The sequence below is a fragment of the Phycodurus eques genome, chromosome 21 (genome assembly GCF_024500275.1).
Source record: "Phycodurus eques isolate BA_2022a chromosome 21, UOR_Pequ_1.1, whole genome shotgun sequence".
Classification (NCBI taxonomy): domain Eukaryota; kingdom Metazoa; phylum Chordata; class Actinopteri; order Syngnathiformes; family Syngnathidae; genus Phycodurus; species Phycodurus eques.
This window is the reverse complement of record NC_084545.1, coordinates 5455486-5472972: the sequence shown is the minus strand read 5'-3', so window position 1 is coordinate 5472972 and position 17487 is coordinate 5455486. Positions and strand designations below refer to the sequence as shown.

General features: G+C 41.0%; 1 protein-coding gene across 15 annotated transcripts in view; it reads left to right on the top strand.

The window, feature by feature from the left end:
- si:ch211-285f17.1 (sickle tail protein homolog) overlaps positions 1-17487 on the top strand; it is a 94611-nt gene that overhangs the window by 50808 nt on the left and 26316 nt on the right. Inside the window, exon 1 of one of the 15 annotated variants that reach the window (XM_061666998.1) lies at positions 1874-2052. The exons of 12 other annotated variants lie outside the window; for them this stretch is intronic. Coding sequence is in view for 1 of the 3 variants with exons in the window: in XM_061666997.1 (XP_061522981.1) it covers positions 10478-10480 (3 nt within the window). In the remaining 2 variants the exon portion in view is untranslated. Of the gene's footprint in view, positions 1-1873; positions 2053-3694; positions 3830-10247; positions 10481-17487 lie in introns of those variants that run through there. 2 more of the 15 variants (XM_061666999.1, XM_061666997.1) reach the window with 2 other exon arrangements.

The window sequence follows — 17487 nt, the reverse complement described above, 5'->3', positions numbered from 1 at the left end:
ACAAAATCTGCGATACATTGAGAATGCTCCTTTGTCACATTTTACGCTTCATAATGCGCCACACATTTTCAATGGGAGACAGGTCTGGACTGCAGGTAGGCCAGTCTAGTACCCGCACTCTTTTACTACGAAGCCACGCTGTTGTAACACCTGCAGAATGTGGTTTGGCATTGTCTTGCTGAAATAAGCAGGGGCGTCCATGAAAAAGACGTCGCTTGGATGGCAGCATGTTTCTCCAAAACCTGTATGTACCTTTCAGCATTAATGATGCCTTCACAGATGTGTAAGTTACCCATGCCATTGGCACTAACACAGCCCCATACCATCACAGATGCTGGCTTTTAAACTTTGCGTCCATAACAGTCCGGAAGGTTCTTTTCTTCTCTGGCCCAGAGGACACGACGTCCACAATTTCCAAAAACAATTTGAAATGTGGACTCGTCTGATCACAGAACACTTTTAAACTTTGCATCAGTCCATCTTAGATGAGCTCGGGCCCAGAGAAGCTGGCGGCGTTTCTGGGTGTTGTTGATAAATGGCTTTTGCTTTGCATAGTAGAGTTTCAAGTTGCACTTATGGATGTAGCGCCGAACTGTATTTACTGACATTGGTTTTCTGAAGTGTTCCTGAGACCACGTGGTGATATCCTTTACACATTGAGGTCGGTTTTTGATGCAGGTCAGGATCGAAGGTCACGGGCATTCAATGTTGGTTTTCGGCTTTGTAGGTGATTTCTCCAGATTCTCTGAACCAGGCAGTGTTGTCGTCGTTTCCACTCAGTGATGGTCTGAAAAGTTGTTTGTCTCTGTACTGTTTGTACTTTGTTACTTCCCACTACTGCGATGCAGTAAACCAAGTTAAAGCACTGTATTCATTTTCCAATTGGCTGCTCTGACAGATTCCAATCTCCCTTTGAGTGACTTGACAGGGGTGAGAGTGGGATGGGCTTCACCTGGTCACATTGTCTTTTTGTTTGCACCGGCTCACAGCAGACAAAAGGGAGCGGCAAAGCAACTATGTATAGCTATAACAATCGAGGTAATGGTGACTTTGGCATCAGGCCATAGGGGACGCTCTAGGCCACATCGCCCTTGGTGGTGGGGAACGGGATGACGTGCTAACCACTCATCCACCGTCCTGCTCGCAATGTTATGTTGCATAAAACAATTTCTGTTACTTTCTGTTCTGTCAGCTCATTTGAAAACAAACCGTTTGAAAATATAGCTTGCAAATGTATTGTATGTTAAGGTTAAATACAACTGAACAGTACTTAACAAATGTACTGCACTGGATTCCAAAAACTTTGAACCACTGTAACATTATGCATAGTTTGAACATTTAATTAAGTGATTCATTCACGTACCGCTAGAGGGAGCTAGCCTACCACCAGTGGTACACAGTCCTAAAATATTACTCCTCCCCATCTTAGCTTTGGGCCAATTAAATGCTCTGATACGATTGTAACCCGTCATCACATAACTCTGACATCCTGGTTACAGTATTTTTTTTTTGGGGGGGGGGGGGACAAAAGCTTTTATTACAGGAATAAATTTCCTTTTTTTTTCCCGACAGAAGAAAGGTCCTTTTTTTTGAGAGAGAGAGAGAGAGAGAAAGAGAGAGAGAGAGAGAGAGAGAGAGAGAATTGAGGCATTTTTATCCAGAATAAAAGGCAAAATGAGAATCAAGTTGACGACTTTATGGTCATAACATTATGACTTTTTACTGCTACAAAATATGTTGCCGAGTGCAGCGGAATGGACTTTTATTGTTGAGATCTTGTCAGACAGGTAGGATCAGTCTAGATGCAGCCTGGCTGTGCTGGCTGTGCTGGCTGTGCTGGCTGGGGTGGAGTCACGGTTGCCATGGCGACGCCGCGTGATGTCACCACTGGAGGGGGCTCGCTGTTTGACTTGTAGGAGCCTGCAGGAGAGAGACTAAGAGGGAAACAAGCGATGGTCGAACGGCTGAGCATTCACATGGATTATTGCAGTATTTTACATGACAAAAACAACTTTTTCACACTCCTCCTGCAGCTGATTGTGGACCACTAAGGTAGGCTCGCAATTCTTTTCTCCGTGGCACCCCTCCTTGTACTTTTACGACGTGCACAGACTCGTTTGTCAATTGCACGCTGTGGGCAGGTGCGCGTTGCCTCCATTGCAAAAAGAAAAGAAAAAGTTGTTTTTTGTGGGGGGTTTTTTTTAATGAGGAAATTTGCGCTTTTGTGTTTCGTGATCGTTGTGCATGTGTCACATAGTGATTATTGCACCGTTTTATGCAAATCCTTTGCTTTTTTGCATTGGAATTGCATTAAAATGAACTTGTGCGTTCAAGTTGTTTTAAAGGCAATTTTACCATTGCAGTAGTGCAATAGTTTTGCTTTTTTCATTGAAACCTAACGCTCTGCAGTTTTTAATTTACTACAGTTTGTGCAACGGTACTACTTGTTTGATTAAAAAATATATGCATTGGAAACATAATAATAACGTAAAAAAATTATTATATTAGCCATTGCAAAAATCAAATGTTATACCCCTGTATTAAGTGGGGTGGAGATGTTTTTGTGTTTTACGTATAATAATTGTTCAGTCAGTTATAATGTACTGAGGCACTTCCTAGTGGCAGAAATGCATGTTTAAGTTAAAGCCTTAATTAGTGTTTTTTTAAAAACAAATATTACTCTTGTTATTGTCTGTACGTTTGCTATTATTGTTAGTAGTCGTAGTAGTATTTTTTTATAATTGGTATTTTTTAGATTTTTTTTTTTAGATAGATCGTATTACTTCATGTCAAAATGCCAGTTGTGGGATTTATTGAATTATTTATCCATTTATCATTCTTATTATTGTGATGATTATGATTATGATATAATTATTACTATATAATATTCTTATCGTTTGTATTTTTATTTAAATTTTTTAGTGTTTTTCCACTTTATTATCAGTTTTGCTAATATTCTGCTGCTGTAATATACTGTATTTCAAAATGGAGTGGGCAGTGTTAAGTGACCTCACTGCATGATTTATCATAAAATCATGAAATTATATTCATTTATTATATTATTATTATACACTATTATTATTTCAAAACATCAGTTGTTTGGTTTTTCATTTTCTATTTTGCTATTTATTATTATTATTGTTTTTTCATTTTCTAATATTAGCATTTTTTCACATTAGTATGATACTAATATTCTGCTAATATAAAAAAACTGAAAACTACAGTTTTAAAATGAATTGGACAGCATTAAGTGGCATCATAGTGTGTGATGCAGCAAGCATGACTGGATGTTGTTGTTGGTTTTCCCACGCTGACAATGTAAGCGTGTCGATCATACAGGAAGAGCAACCCTGCTGGCGACGGTGCGTGCCTCGCGGGCGAGAAAAACAAAACAGTCTCAGGAGGTTTGAGTTACAAAAGTCAGAGAGATTGAGAAATGGCCAAGATGATGAACTTCCTGAATTCTCACCTCTAGAGTGTTTTATTTAAGTGACCGCTTATGTGTTTGTCTTCCTCACAAGAGCCAATGTTGTAATTTCCAGGCCATGAAAGACACGGATCAGTGGAGATGAGATAACATCCCACTGGCAAGACCACCACGAGCTAATAGCAACCGAATCGCCTGACCGCTCACAAACACACACACACACACACACACAATTCCTTCCTTCTGCCTGTGTGTATGTGCCTGTGTGTGATGAGCCGTGAATTCCGAGGTGAATAGTTTTGTTCGACACAGTGGAGCGGCCATTTTAGAGCTGCTACGGACGGTTCTCGAACCCCCAGGATGTGATCATCCACTGGAAGCAGTTGTTTACCTGTGCAGCAGGTGAGGACTGTGTGAGCTGTCCTTGTGGTGTGTTCAGGTGCACCCTTCTGGGCAGGACATGGAGGCAACACGACAGTCCTGGGTCTTCGGTTTAGGACGGTCCCGATGCACGTGGTTTGGAGTTTACAAACGGTGCTCAGTTACCGTCTTGAAAGTGTGGGAATTTTAGAAATGTGATAGTTTTGTTTGTTTCCTGAAAGATCTGAACAGTGTGAAGTTAGAATAATTTGAGGCGGTCAAGAAATGTGGAAGGAAGATGTAAATATGTAAAACCGAGGATCTCTTAATTTGGGAATATCATTTAAAAAATTAGGAAACTTGGGGAATCTTATAAAAGCTCCGCATATGTCCTGAATGTGCTGAACAGGGAATAGTTTGAATCGGTGGAACTGTCATGGAAAATGTGGACTAATGAAAAATATGGGTGATTTGGGGAATTTCAATAATGTGAAATATAGCTCCCAAGAATAAATGAACTAAACCGTTTGAATTTGGAATGTGAAAAATTAGCAACCTCTTTGTTGAATCTGTCATTTACTTGAATTGCGTTTTGTGTGTGTGTGTGTGTGTGTGTGTGTGTGTAAAATATGGAATTGCGTGAAAGCTGGGAATATTGGGAATGTGGAAAATAGTTCCCTGAATGTCTGTTTAGTAGAGGAGTAACCTCATGCTCAAAATCTTGACTCTGTAGGTTTTAAGGTCATGATTTGCTTTGCATTTGGTGTACAGTAAGAGAACAAAATGCACAACATAAAACTGCTTCTCATTTGTTGAAGCAGGAACACATTTAATGACAGGGTACATATTATGGAAAATTGGTTAAAATAGCCAGTGGTTGGTTCACGCAACGTAAGCAGAGATGCGTTGAGTTTTGCGTCAGTTATTATGCTATCTCAACAAGGCGTTTGTTATTACACTGTCTCAATCTGGAAAGCCTGGGAAGAGGCTGTTTAAATGCTGCTGGAAGTCTGCCAAATGATGCCGTTTCAAGTGAGTTAACAAGTTTAACAGACTACCACAACCATGTCGTGCAATGACGTCTGGTAGCCAGAGGCTGAGCTGCACTGTATTTACTGGATATAGCGAGGCAGGTACACTTCCTGTCCCTTACTTGTCCCTTAACGTGTTCTATTTGGGAACATGGTACGCCTCTGTACCGCTAAACACCTACTGTTTAGTTCAGTTATACCCGACGGTCTTATTTCCTTTTGTTGTCTCGTGTGATCAAATATTGATCCATTTGGGACAAACACCACTTAGGTAGGACCAGTTTTTGTGTCTACAGTGAAACCTCTCAAGTCAATTCTCTGTCGATTTTGCCGGATCTCTATTCAATTTAGGTGTGTTGTGAGATTTTTTTTTTACTCATTATTATTATTTTTTTTAGGCGATTCTGAACATTTTTAATTGGGGATGTCAATTCCGAGCAGTTTTTCGCCATGTGTGTCAAGGCTGGGTCCCGACCCCCTGCAAATAGTTACTGACATATGGTCAGAAGGAATGCAAAAGGTTGGCCTTTTATGACAAAAACCTCAACTTCACCAGATCTACGTGTTGACAATCTGCCTGATAGGCGAGACACAAGAGAAGCTAATCCCGACTAAGCTCGGGCTAACAAGGCCGTGTTGTGCCGTGGAAAAAAAAGCGCACACTGGAAGGAGCTCAGTCCCGATTAGCTTCTCTGATTAAGACACTAGCGTTGTGTCGTGGGGAAAAAAAAAAAAAAAAACGTCGTCTGGTTTGACTCGTTATCAGCGGCAATCAGATGCAGGCCAATCATCGGGCCTTCTGTCAGGAGGGGCTTAACCCCAGAGACGCGGGGGATTAGACGCTGGCATCGGCGCCACTGCACGCGCCGCTTGCCCTCAGCAGTCGGGGTGCTGTGCCCCTCTAACCCCACCTTACCCCCACCCCCCGTTAACCCAAAGGGTCAAGGCGCACACGTCGTCAACTTTTGTGCTGATTGTTTCCAGTGCTCCAAGTCATTAAAACGGCTTCGGCTACTGATTTTGGCGGCGGAGCAGAGATGATTGGAAACAGACGCTTCGCTCGGAACTGCGATGACAATCAATTGTATGACGCCAATAAGGAGGGCAATAAATGATTGTTTCCTGCGGGAGTTGTAGCTCATCTCCAGGGAGTGGACGCATGCTGCAGTGTCTCTGTGACCTTGACGATGATGTGCATTAACAGGGTCTTAGAGTCCACGCAAAAGAGAATGGAGGGGGATGGAGTGGTCACAAACACTCAAAGTTTACAGATGTATTGCTGTTCAATGTGATGCACAAAGTGACCTTTGGAACCTTGTAAAATAGACATTTTGATTGCTTGTATACAAATAGGTAGGTGGATGGCCACCCTTCAGGTGTGAAAATATGTAACCAAGTAAATCTTTTTTGAGCTGCCTTATTCAGAAAATGTGACGGTAAGCGAGCCATTCAGCATTTTGTTCATGGTAACGCCGAAGTGTTAGCTCCATGGACACATATGCTTATCCGCAACATGAATTGTCCAGTGTAATCTGGCATCTTGTCTGGAAGTGTTGCCTCCACGAGTGAAAATATCTTTCTTACTCTGCTCTTTTTCTGCTCGCCATTCTGTCCTTGGCTGGTTGACAACATGTAGCCGTTCGCCTAGTCGCTCCGCCGTGGTCGGGCCATTGGCCCCATAGAACAGAGGTCGAGTAAAAGCCATGAGACAAACTCCACCTCACAAAATGGCCGGAAGTGTTTCTTCATCCCCTTCTGCACTGCCTTCCAGGCAAATTGCTGCTTCAGAGGCGTAACCGTGCATCCGGCATTTATTCGCCCTTCTTCAGACAGAACTTGGTCTTGAGTGCGCATTCGCACAGCTCTTGCGACTATGCACATTAATGCGTAGCGACAATTGCTTTCAATACAAAGGGAGGTGGAAAAAAACGGTGTCAGCAAGATGATTATTAGTTGTAAAGCTGTGAGCATCCATCTCACATCTATTTTCTATAGGACTTGTCCTCAGTAACTGGAGCCTATCCCGGTCTACTTTGTGCGCGAGGTGGGGTACACCCTAGGCTGGTCGCTAGCCAATTGCGGGGCACATATAGACAGATGACCATTCATGCTCACAGTCACACCTCTGGACAATTTAGAAGTCCACATAGGAGGAGCTGATTCGAACCCAGAACCTCTCAACTGTAGACCGATACGCTAACAACTAGGCTACTGTGCTGCCCAAAACTCAGAACAGTACAACGAAAATTTTCACGTAAAATACGCCTCTAACGTTGCACAAAATCTCGAAATTTGAACTACTGTCATACATGACCTTGCCTTCAAAGGTGGAAATTTGTTGACTCATTCCAGCAATTTAGACTGTATTAAAGGGGATTTTGCATAATCCTGCTAACTAATTAACAAACTGTGCTTTGTTTGGTTTTTGTTCCCACTTTACGAGTGACTCATATCACTTCACCTTGAGTTTATAAAACATGTCCTTGACCATCTCCAGATGTATAATATCTACATAAAGTGGGGCGATGGGGAAGCACAGTTAAAGGGTTTTCACATTGACTGCCACCAATATTAAGAGCTCCAGCTAAGGTCGCCCAAAGCAACTGTAAAACTGCACCCATAAAGTTTGACGACACTAAAGTGTGCTGTTAATAACCCTCACGTATATATCATCATTGGCATTCAAGTGTGTTTTCGTGGCTCTGTGTCTTTGATTTTCAAAGTCTTTGCATTCCGCTCTGACATCTGGACTCCACCTTGGGCCAAAGGTACTGTATTCGCTGACTTCAAAAGGCAGCGCAGAGACAAAGGATGACATGGATGTCTTGACCGAGCCCGCTTTATTTCCCTCTCAATAGAAAAAAATGGCATAGAGTTGTTTGAAATGATTCTTTCGCATAGACTTTGGGGAACACCTGGAATTCGCCGTAGTATATGATGGGAGAATATACAGTATATTCAGGCCTGAGGAGTCGAGTCGTAAGTTAGCTTTGCTTGACAGAACATAAAGGCATACCATGCATCTTGTCACTACGGACAACACGTGCATCATCTGTTCGTTTTACCTGGACAAATATTCACATTGTGGAGACTCTTGCTAAGTTTATCAATAGCCCGGAGCTCAGTTTATGGGGATTTAGCACCTCCAGCATCTATGGCTACTGTATAGCTGCTGTATATGAAATGCAATTACTAATCTCCTATTAGCCATTTTAACGCAATGATACTTAGCTACTCATTTTTCTAAATATATACAGTATATTGGAAACAACTTTACTGTACTTTACGTTGCGAAGCTAGCCCGTTGATCCGCTGTTAACTTCCACCACTTGCCAATCATGAACTGAACCTTTCTTTGCATCATCAAGTTTACCACCCTGCTTTCTCCGTTGTCAACCCCACAATGAGCCTCGCCTGCCTGTCGGAGCCCTACTGGAATCTTCCATCACGCTGCTGTTTGCGGTCAAGTCGGCTCGCTACCAGCCGTTGGCCATTGCTAGCTATTCCTCCGCTGACATGGAGTGCCAAACATACTCAGCACTTTAATTACCTCCATGAGTTATTGTTGAGCATCCTTGGGTCCCTTTAAAGATGCTATATAAATCTAAGCTATTATTATCATGATTTATTATTCGCACTTTCTGTACTCCGGTTTGTATCTTGCTAAATGTTAGCATGGCCACTGTTCAAACAAGAAGTTGAACTAGTTTCCAGTTGTGTGAACGATTCTGCAGATATGTGTAGGAAATGTACAAATAAGCTTGATGGTAACATTTATGGTATTTGGTGATTTGTTAATTAGCTGTGATTAGACCAAGTTTCAGGGAGTAATAGTTTTCTTGCTATATGTTACCATAACAACAGTTAGGATGCTCGCATTTTAGAGAGTTCCCATTGAAAAAAATCCTTATAAAAATACCTTTCTGTACTCCGGTTGTTGTCTTCGAATGTGTTGGCATTTTAGCATTGAGAGAGTAAGTGGAGAGAGAAAATGAACTTTGGCTAAAAAACTAATTCCCTGGATAATCTGCGATTGGCTGGTAATCAGTTCAGGGTGGACCCCGCCTCTCACCCGGAGATAGCTGGGATAGGCTCCAGCACGCCCACGACCCGAGTGAGGATAAACTGAACGGAAGATGAATGAAGGAATATGTGAAGCAAATGCAAAAACAAGATTGATGGTACAGTTTGTTGTCTTTGGTACTTTTTAATGGATAATTTCAGGGAGATTGACAACGTTATATTTTTAAACAGCTTGATTTTTGATCATTTTGTCTCTTCCCGTCATATAAAATCAACTGCTATTTATCCTCTATTCTCTGGAGACAGTCCTGTTTCACCCGAGTAGACCTTTTCACATAAACAAAACCGTGTGAAATGTGAGCTTCACCCGATCGGAGTGAATGGATGGGTGTGTTCCTCTTTGTGTTCCACCAGTCGCCGGTTTGCACTATAAGAGTGTTGCATGTTATTCTGGATGAAAGCAATATTGAAAGGCAGGTCCAGACAGATTAAAGCCCTGTCACCCCGTCAGCAAATAGTTTGCGTTTATTTACTTGATAGAAGGTGGTGAGAGAGGGAGTTCACACCGAAGCCAATGGTCTGCCAATCTTTGCTGTGTGTGGAGTTTGGACCTGTAATAATGGGAGCAAAATACCTTTATTAACTGTACAATAAAGGTATTTGTAATGTTTTGTTTAACATTAATGGGCATGCAAGTGTAATAGTAATCCAGCAAATTCACCTGTTTGTGTTTTATTCTGTGGAAACTCTCCTCAGCTATTTGCTAAAAAAAACCCACACTAATTGGCATATTTTTGTGGTCTTTCTGTTATGTCGTAAGATGGCACCAAAGCCCTGGATAATAGGAAGTTGTATTGTTTTTGTCAAGGAAGTATTGCTGAAGTGATACATCTTGAATAATAGAGTAATATCTTTGCATGTTGGGGAGGAGCTAAGCCTGGGTTCATGAAAGTGCACACAGTGCATTTTTTTCCAACATCTTGGTTTGTAGTATGTTTAGTTTAAACTATTAATATAGGCAATTATCAACATTTTGAGGTACGCATCAATTATGCGAGTTTCGAGCGTGGCTTCTTGAGACTTTTCGTGAGGCTACTCGTGATTGACATGCACACCACATATCGTGTCGTTTAGTGAAACGTGTCTGAATTTTCCCAGCAAAAATCCCAATTTGTGAGTGGTTTCATGCCTCAAACCCTTACGAAAAAGTAAAATTTTACCAGAATAAAGACACTTGCAATTGAGTTTTTGAGTATGGGAAAATCTGAGTGTGTGCGTGCGTTATTTCCGGGCAATCACCTGCTGAGTGTCTTGTATTGACTGTAGTCTTATCTCCGTGGGATACAAGTAGTGTCTCTTTATCTTTGGACACAGGAGATCAGAGCCCAAGCCAAACATGGGTACGAGTGGTGAGAGGCTTTTTGAAAATGTACAAGGGGGAGTTTTGGGGTAGACCAGAAAGAAAAGAGGCAGGAACAGGAACCGTTGTAGAGAGAGAGAGAGAGAGAGAGCGCGCGAGAGAGAGTGCTACAAGGTCTAAAACAACACCCAGAGGAAGACCTGGTTTCCTCTCGACCAAGGACTTTCCATCCGCACATGGAAGTAGCTGGCGGTTGGAGCGCCACACATTCCTAGTATGGTAAATACCACATAGTTTCATGTTTGTTTGTTTTTTAAACCTGTTGTTTATCTGTATAGTCTGAAATGAAGGATACCCATGTAGATGCTATTAAATAGCCCTTGACTAGCAAGATGTAACATCCTTAAGGATCTGTCTTCGCGCTTTTTGTATTCTTGTTGCTGTTTTGCTCCATGTTGGGATACCACATTGTCATTTGAAATGGTCTCCAACTTCAGGGTATGATGTAAAATCCTGAAGAAGAGATTCTTAGAGATTCTTCAGTTGAAAAAGTCTCCAACTACTGGGGAATATGTCAAATCCTTGGAAGTGTTTTAGCCCCTTCTGTACTCAGGTTGCTATCAAGGTATATATAAGCATGTTAGCAATTTTCCATTTAAAATAGTCTACAGTGCGAGATGTAACCCAGCTTACTGACTATCTTGCTCTGATTAGATAAGAGTGCAAGGTGCTAACAGTCATCCATCCATCCATCCATTTTCTGAGCCGCTAATTCTCACAGGGGTCGCGGGAGTGCTGGAGCCTATCCCAGCTATCATCGGGCATTAGGCGGGGTACACCCTGAACTGGTTGCCAGCCAATCGCAGGCTAACAGTCATCTATTTTTTTTTTTTTAATTACCTTTTATCATACTTTTGTGATCATCTTTGAATCGAATACCAACCCACCAAAATTTTTAAAAGCAGAGGTAGTGATTGCTTGCTGTTCCCAGCGGCAAACATATCTGATGGTTATGCAAAGTTGACTTTTTTGACACCCCACCACTAGCACCAACTCCTTCCCGCTCATTCGGCGGAGTGGTTGATGTCTGCCTGTGATAACCGTGGCTAATTTGTATACGCCTGAGAGTGTGAAATCGATTGGACGGCGTGCGCTCAGACGTCGGAAATGTCAACTAGGTCGACAGGCGCTCTATTGTCTCTGTTGTCAACTGTTCACATCTTGAATGACTGGCAGAAAAAAAGGACCCTCCAAAAGTCACGTTCACCCGTGACACTGGGGACTAAAGAGTAATTCACTCTTAATACGCAAATTAACGAGTCAGCGCAAGTCAGAAAGTCTATCAAGGGAGTTTGTACTGCGGGATTAGAAGAGGAATGCATCAGAGGCGGAAGCCACAAAGGGAATGGATGAGGAGGGGATTTGGCCGTAATGTCATTAAGGAAGACAAAAAGGTCTGAGCGTGAGGCAGGATATGGACTGAAGCCCTGGCTGCTTGAATGGGAGAAACTTTGCAGGTGAACAAACATTTATTTTTCCTGAATCTCTTAAAAGTTGTACTCTGATCTCTGCCACGCGTGAACTGCCCTCATTTGGATCAACATGAAATTAGACTGGTAGGTGTCAGTCTACTACACACTGTATAGCCAACTAGCAATTGCATTATCCACCCATTCATCCGTCTTTACTTGCCCATCTCAATCATGCCTTTCTATTCCATTGATCAAGCTATACAACCATCAACCTACCTACCTTCTTACAGACTTAACTGCCGATTTTCTTTCTTTTCAACACCTTATCTGTCTTCTTATCTAGCTTCTTAACTTTCTTTTCTTAACTATTTATGCCTTCTTTTCTATCTTCTTACTAACCTACACTATTTTTCCTGCCTAACTTCCCATCTTCTCATCCATCTATAGCTTCTTCTTACTTATCTATAGCCTTATCTATCCACTGTATCTTCTTTCCTCTCTTCTTCCCAACATACCTTGCTAACTACCCATCTTTCACCTACCTATACCTTCTTACATATCTAACCATTGATTGCCCTACCTGCCTATACCTTCTTGCATACCTTAACTATCAATCTATTGTGTCATCTTGCCTACCTATTCTGTTTTGCCTACCTTCTTATCTACTATACTACCGATCCTCTTACATACCTACCTCACTATCTTTTGACCTACCCATACATTTTTACCTACCCATCTTTCTGCCTCTGCTATCAAAACTACCTTCAATACCATTTTCCCTACCTTCTTACCGACGCTATTACTATCTTCCCTACCTATTCCTTCTCATCTAACTAACCACCTACCTTCCTGCCTACTGACCTACCTGTACTTTCTTACCTACCTACTGGCCTCACCTCTTACCTACCTATACCTTCTTACCTACATTCATACTTCTCTCTTTTTGCATACCGTCTTACTTACCAAGCTTACTGTTTTACCTGCCTTCTTATCTTCTTACCTATATATGTACTGTCTTGCCTACCTTTTTACCTGCCTATCTTCTTACCCAAGAAATGGAAATAAATAAATACATTTCAGTGCAGCAACTCCACACTGGCTGATGGATGTCTTCCCACTGAGGGTCAAGATTTTAGCTCAGACTAACTCATCCATCTTCCCCTTCCTGTCACTCATTGACACACACATGCACACATATATAAGAGTCTGCAGAGTTGCCATTTGCTGTCCCAGCTAACCGCTTCAGGGTGCAGATGGGCAAACCACTGATCAGCGCAATAAAACCTGCTGTGACTCGTTTGCACCTTCCGTGAAATTCCACACAGGTGATTTCTCTAGCTCCTGTCCAAACTGTGTGTAATGTGCTTCACATGTGCCATGTGGAATGTTCATCTGACACATGGAGGATATAATATGAAGTCACAAAAAGACAGTTTTGTTAAATTAGCAAGTCGGGTTTTATTGGAGCAGCTCAGGAAACAAGGTGAAGGTCACCCATTTGCGGAATTTCAGCATATGTTTGTGCTCTTTCTCTAACACTAATATGCCAGAAGATGCTGCAAAAGCCCCGGCTAATATGAAAGCAGTAACTGGTTTGTTTGCCAGGGAAGAGCTAAGTTTAGCTTGAGTTGTTCGTGGAAGTTCTAGAGAGTGTATGTTTTTGCTCTTCTCTGTGGTTATTAAAAAGCTCAAGCTAACAAATGATGTAGATCTTGTTATTGCTAGACAATTACTATTTTTATAGGTTGCAAAGTGGCAACATGTGAGCGTCATCACACTTCTGGTGCATTTTATTCAAAATCAAATCATCCTGAAGACTTATCTTTTTGTGGGGGGGGGGAGGGTATTGTTGTAAAAGGAGGTTCAAATGAAATTAAAAACATAGTTTGTGATATATTTACGGTTTAAACTATTAATATAGGCCATTAGAAACTTTTTCTTGGGGGGGGTATCCATTATTCTGGGGTTTACTACACATGAAATGAAAAACATAACAATTGTTATGGAAACCTTTTTTCAGACCAGTACGCGGTTATTTACAGTGATTTAAGTGAAGAATTTTACATTGCTTTGAAATAACAAGCATAAATTATATTGACATTGAGTGCTTTGTTAGGTGGAAGGAAAATAAAATGAAGTGTGCCTGCAGAGAAACTAGATAAAAAGAGACCTAAATGTGTGTTTTGTGATGCACCCTGTGTGTGTTTTGCAGCGAGGAGGGTCACAAAGAGAGACGCGCATGAGTGAGCAAGAGCCATTGTTCCAGAAAATGTGACCCCGGCCCAGGACATCCTGGAAACATTTCCGCCACCGTGGTCATACGCTTGCCGAGGTCGCCTTATTTGTATGCTATTCAAATTTCACAGGTCACCCTATGGGCTTGTTTCGACGATATCGTGACACAAAAAGGTTTCAAGCAAACGACCCGTCAGAGGGACAGACGGGCCGGTGTGGCTGGCCAAGATGGTGCGATTAAAGAAGATTGCCGAGAGTAATGGCAGCTGCCATCACGAGCCTGCTGCGTGGTTATTATAGCCTAATGTACCATCCGATAGGCTGCACAAAGCCGACTGATGACTTGCTCTTGCGTATTGCAATTTTTCAACCACGTTCTGCTTTATTTCGTAGATGCTGTGTTGTACAGTATGCACATACAGGCATGGACTAGATGTGTGGACTGTTGGTCGGATGATGGATGCCTGCATGAGGGATGGATGGATCAATGGTAGATGGATACATGAACGGTAGATGCATTTATAGATGGAAGTAGATGGAATCATAAAGGGAGTGATTAAATGGATTTGATGCATGCATGGATGGATGAACACATAATTGACTGATGGGTGGATAGACTGAAGGAAGGATGGAGTTATAGATGGGCGATGGCCGGACAAATAGGTACAATACATTGATGGATTGATGGAATGGAATGGAATGATACCTGGATGTTGATACCTGAGTGTGCTTTATTGCCAACTAGCGCCTCTCTGTTTAAAGCCATGTTTTTAGCGGTAGGATAAACGTTGACTCACATTCAATTGAATTTGGTTAACGTCCTCTCTGTTACACCGGTCATGAATATCTAGGTTGAAACGTTTAAAAAAAAAAAATTTTTTTTATTCCGTAGCGTTTAGGGGTGGATTGTTATGTTTAATTGTCGTTACGATTATGAGGGAGGCCCAAAATGTTTGAGAGCCTGGTCTAGAACATTCCAAGCTCCTACAAGGTGACACTGAAGAGTTAATGAGGACGCACATCAATCTTTCAGAGCGTTTGCTCTCCAGTGTCAGCACACGGGTGGTTTTGAGTAACCCGTCAACTCCCGGTCACCTCTCACTATCATCATGCATGAACAGCATAAAGCCACATTTTTATTCATGTTTTTTAATCCCTTATGGCTAAGCGTATTTTTATGAGAGTTATTACTCAGCAACTTTTGCCTGCCGTGCAGGAAAGGCATCAAATGAACCCTGGATTATTTAAAGTGACAGTGTCCAAAATTGTGTTACATATGATGGTAAGCACTTTTCTGTAGATTTCCATCATGTGTTTACATCACATTGTTGCCATGACACCTCTGTTGGGTTTGATGGCCATCTCGTTTTCCAATCTCAGGCCTCCTACTGGCATTTTTGTTTCCTCTGTTGCTCTCCTTTTCCTTTCCATCAGTCTCTGCAGGCCATGCTCTCCTCACTGCACTCTGAGCTTGACATTCAGAGCTACTTGCTGACAATCCAGTCGCCCGGTCGCACAGTTAGTCCGCTCTGCTCGCCTCTCTGCATCTTGTCGTGTGCTGCGTGTGTTCTAACAATCTGCTATTCTATTATTTCATATCAAATTCATAAATGTACATGGTTTGAAATGCATGATTAAGTACAGTGGCTATTGAAAGTGAACACACCACTGTTTAACAAAAAAAGGTATCCGAGAAATTATTTTTAAAAAGCCCATTATAATTGATAACCTTTATATTGAATTTTTCAAGCAACAAATGTATTAAGCGAAATATTGAAAAAAAGCTGCATTTATGTGCACATCTGAACAGTAATATCTTTTCATAAATATATTTTAAAAATAAAATGTTCCAATCATGAATAATATCAATAAAATTAAATCATGAACATGTTGGCTTACTTTATAAACTATAGATATAATAATAAATGAATACATAAATATAAATAACAGTCACTAGACTCGTTGGAAAATAAATACGTTAGAAAATATTTTTTTAGAGTACAATAAGGTGTCTGCATAAGTGCACATCCTTCAAGTAATATTGTATTATTCTGTATTTTAGAATATAAATATATTCATTCCATACAAAATAATAATCATGTTATAAATAATGCATGCATTCATAAAATAATACTGTATTTCATTTAATTTGACTTGTAGTTGTGATTGCCACAATGTATTTTTTTACTTCCCTTATAAAATAGACATTTAATAATAATGTACATACATTATCATAAATACACAAGAATACATATAAAATTATTTTGTTATTGCCTTGACATGTCAAATATATTTACCCAATTTTCTGGGTGAGCTCGAAGTGTTCAGATTGTCACTTTTATTATTATTTTTTTAAAATTGATTTTAGGTACTGTATGTCCTGACCTCTGCTATTCCCCGAGATGCAAGGAACTTGAATGAACGTGTAAACCTTATGACCTGATTACATTGTCAACTTTTATACCGAAATGCTAACAGGTGTTGAAAAAGTAGCAGCATGTGCATGCAGACATGTTTACGGGGGTCTTTGGCCTGGCAGTGGCGATAGGTCACTGCATAAAGAGCCCACTGTTCCATGACCCCCCCCTCCCCCCCTCGTCCATGCATTGCAGATCATCTTACCGACACGACACAAAAGCTCGCCGAGGTGCTTATTCTTGTAGCACACATCGCCACATTGAAGTCTCTCTTAGCGGAGGCCTGATCTGATTACAGCCGATCGTCACGTCTCATAACTCCGTAATGACTTGTAGCAACTTTTTGGGGGGCTTCTGTGTGAAGAACGTAGCAACTTAATGCGTCGTTTGTGTGATGTTATTGCATGTTCTTAAAGGCAGAGTCGAGTCACATGACTTGGCTGGAGTCAGACTTAAAAATGCCAATTTTAGGACTTAGCTTATGGAAGACTTGACAATTTACAATATGTTTATATATTAAGTGTCAAGGGAAAAATGTTGCCCCTTTAGTAGATGAGACAGGACAAGCACTTTGGGAATAATAAGAGGTACGATTTAATAAAAACTTGCATGCAAGGAGTCAGATAAATACAACCTGCTGGCTTAAAAAGTGTCTTCCTATTTCGCCTTGGGAAAAGTCATATACACACACACACACATGTACAGGCAGTTATCATCTGCCTCATGCAACCGGCTGCCCCAACCACAGATATTTTTGCTTTGTCTCACAGCAAAGTGATAATACAATATCAGATTATCAGAGAGAGAGGAACAAGGTCTACTTATCCTGGTACTAAAACAAAAGATTATGAGGTTAGAATTTAACATAGAGTACATTTTATAAGTGCAAAGGGATTTATTCTTCTAACAATACATTTTAATTTGTTTAAAATATGTATGTGTATCTATCTATCTATATATATATATATATCTATATATATATATATATAGATATATATATATATAGATATATAGATATATAGATATATATTGGTCTCTTTGTATCGCAGGTTTTCACCTACTACGGGTAGGTATGTGGCGTATTATGCTATGACGCAGAGTGCAGAGACCACCTCATGAAACTCATATTATGGAGGAAGTGCCGTAGATTTTTAGATTTTGA